The sequence below is a fragment of the Capsicum annuum genome, unplaced genomic scaffold, assembly GCF_002878395.1.
Source record: "Capsicum annuum cultivar UCD-10X-F1 unplaced genomic scaffold, UCD10Xv1.1 ctg2222, whole genome shotgun sequence".
In the NCBI taxonomy this organism is placed as follows: Eukaryota; Viridiplantae; Streptophyta; class Magnoliopsida; order Solanales; family Solanaceae; genus Capsicum; species Capsicum annuum.
The window spans coordinates 1-2,609 of NW_025828241.1; the positions used below are offsets into that span (position 1 = coordinate 1).

At 35.0% G+C, this 2,609-nt stretch overlaps 1 protein-coding gene across 1 annotated transcript; it reads right to left on the reverse strand.

Moving 5' to 3' along the window:
• Positions 1-478: 478 nt before the first annotated feature.
• On the reverse strand, positions 479-1,552 carry LOC124890690. The gene is made up of 2 exons (XM_047402469.1): positions 1,423-1,552; positions 479-1,374 (listed from the first exon to the last, which is right to left on the reverse strand). Exons 1-2 carry the CDS (start codon positions 1,466-1,468, stop codon positions 479-481), a joined length of 942 nt encoding a protein of 313 aa, XP_047258425.1. The 5' UTR covers positions 1,469-1,552.
• Between the last annotated feature and the right edge of the window lie 1,057 nt (positions 1,553-2,609).

Genomic DNA, 2,609 nt, shown 5'->3' on the forward strand with positions numbered 1-2,609 from the left:
TTACGAACTAGAAGAAAATCAAGTATGCTGTGAAAATCATGTGTTTTCAACAAATCAAAACTGCTTAGAAGTATCTTTAAGAGATAATTTCAATAAAATAAAAAGAAACATCTTTCTGTTATATTGAGTTGTAATGAAAAAATGAAATACCTGATATAAGATAGACAAGTAAGCTATTTATTATACAAGTGATATGGACTATATTAAAACATTGTAGACATCTTGTTGTTCTACGGAACACAGAAAAGAAGAAAACGTTTGAGGATAAATGAATATTCTTCTTATTTAATCATCCACATATGAGAATATAAATAGACAAAAGAATCCTATTCTATTTCTAACTAGGAAACTAGTAAAATCCTATTCTACCTTCAACTAGGATACTAATAAATCCTATTCTATATCAACTTAGAAAACTGAATTTCAGAAATAAAATTACTAAACTAAAAAGAAAAATAACAGCAAATAACTCAATACTTCAACACTCCTCCTTGAGTTGTTTTCTGGTAACTCCAAGTTGTTCACGAAGAGTTTCTTTTGGAAGAGCTTTGGTAAATATATCATCGAGCTTTAATCCCTCCTTGTTCTCAGCAATTTCATTGAACATCTCAAAACATTTCACAAGGTTATTCCTAATCACCTTGAGAATCTTGTTCTTTTGTAGCATCTTACGAGAGATGTTGAGAGACAAATAATCAGAGTCCACAACACCCTTCACAAATCTAAGATACTCGGGCATAAGCTCCTCACAGTTATTCATAATGAACATCTTCCAAGCTCTTATTTTCTCATTGCAGTTTTTGCATTTGTACCGTTCAGCATAGTTTGACACGTCATCGCAATCATCCATCACATCATCTCCGTCATTCTGATCTTCATGAAATGTGAGGTCTGAGTTGGAATTATTGTTATTGCCAGAGTCTGGAGATCCCGCTATGGTCCCAGCTACAGTATGTGGATTATCCTTAGTGATAGCCTCATTATTGTTTTGAAGCTTTTGAGGATTTTCTTGAGAAGTGATTTGTTCGATTTCAACGTTCATTGTCGCACAGCAATTTTCAATTTTTCCAGAATAAAAAATAAAATCGTCATCGTTGTGCTTGGTGGTCACAACAACCTGGTCAAATTGACTACTTCGACAAACTTGCTCAGAATTTGAGTTCCAATTCAAAGGAAAACTTCTTTTTATCATTTCAACTGTAATCATTTCTTGGCCGCTAGAATCAGAAATAACACATTTTTTGTCTTTGAACAGTAACATATAATCTTTTTCTAGCATTTGTCCAACACTCAAAAGATTTTGGTCGAGATCAGGTACCAACAAAACATCTTGAATAAATTTAGTACCTTTGGGAGCTTCAATTGCCACAGTTCCTTTAACAACAATCTACAACGTGGTTTTATCAGCCAACTTGACACTACCTTTGGCAGAATCCAACTTCGTAAAATATTCTCGTTTGCTGGTCATGTGTTAAGTGCAACCATTATTCAGAAACTATGTGTTTTCATCATTAGAACTCAACCATTATTCAGAAACTATGTGTTTTCATCATTAGATATTGTTATTGCCATTGCCGTAAACACAAACTCCTCCTATTCTTCAACTTCTGAAATGTTGGCTTTTTGAGTTTGTTGGTTGTTCTCCTTCTTCACTCTGCAAAACCTTTCAATATGTACAAGCTTATTACAATATCTACACTGGAGAAGTGGTTTCTTCCCCTTAAAGCAATAATCATCCTCTTTATGATTGATTTTTTTGCAATACTTGCATGGAGGAAAATTTTCTCTTTTCTTGACTCCATTGCGAGAATGGCCTTGATTATTTCTACTAGAATTAGTAGAAGTTTCTGGGATTTTACCTTCCTCTTACATCTGCATCTTCCCTTTGAACTTGGCTTGAAGAGCAGTTTCGGTAGCTTTTTCTAGCCTCAACGATCTTCTTTGCTCTTGAGCTTAAAGAGCATGTACAAGTTTTGAAGGTGACAGTTTTGTGAGATCCTTCGAATCTTCGAGTGAGGAGATCTTTGCTTCAAATCTTTCCGGCAAACTCACAAGAATCTTTTCCACGATTCTTGAATCTGTAAGCTCTTCTCCCATAAGTCTGATTGGTTTACAACCTTCATCAACTTGTTGGAGAATTCTTCAATAGTTTCTGAATCATTCATTCTGAGAATTTCAAACTCTCTTCTCAGATTTATTACTTTTATTTGTCTAATCTTGTCACTTCCGTGAAATTGTTCTTTCAACTTGTCCCTAGCCTCCTTTGCAGTCTCACTCGCCATAACTCTAGCGAAAATTACTTCCGAAAGTGTTGATTGTATGCAAGAGAGAGCTTTAAAGTTTTTTGCAACCTCTTCTCTATGATTCTTTATGTGCGCCATTGTTGGATTATCTGGAAAAGGATTGACCTCTCCTCCAACCTCTACCACTTTCCGCAAATCATATGCTCGCAAGTATGTTCTCATCTTGGTAGCCCAAATTGGATAATTCTCACCAGAAAAAATTGGGGGTGAAGGAATTGAAAAATTATTGGAAGCCATAACAATATTGACTTTTACGCAGGGTTATTTTTGGGGTTTTCTCTCTCACAGATCCCTCAAGAAATTAGC

Excerpts from the sequence above, each read along its gene's own strand:
- LOC124890690 (XM_047402469.1), bottom strand. The coding sequence starts at position 1,468 with ATGACCAGCAAACGAGAATATTTTACGAAGTTGGATTCTGCCAAAG. Across the intron at positions 1,375-1,422 it reads GAAGTTGGATTCTGCCAAAG|GAACTGTGGCAATTGAAGCT; the intron begins GTAGTGTCAAGT and ends TTGTTGTTAAAG.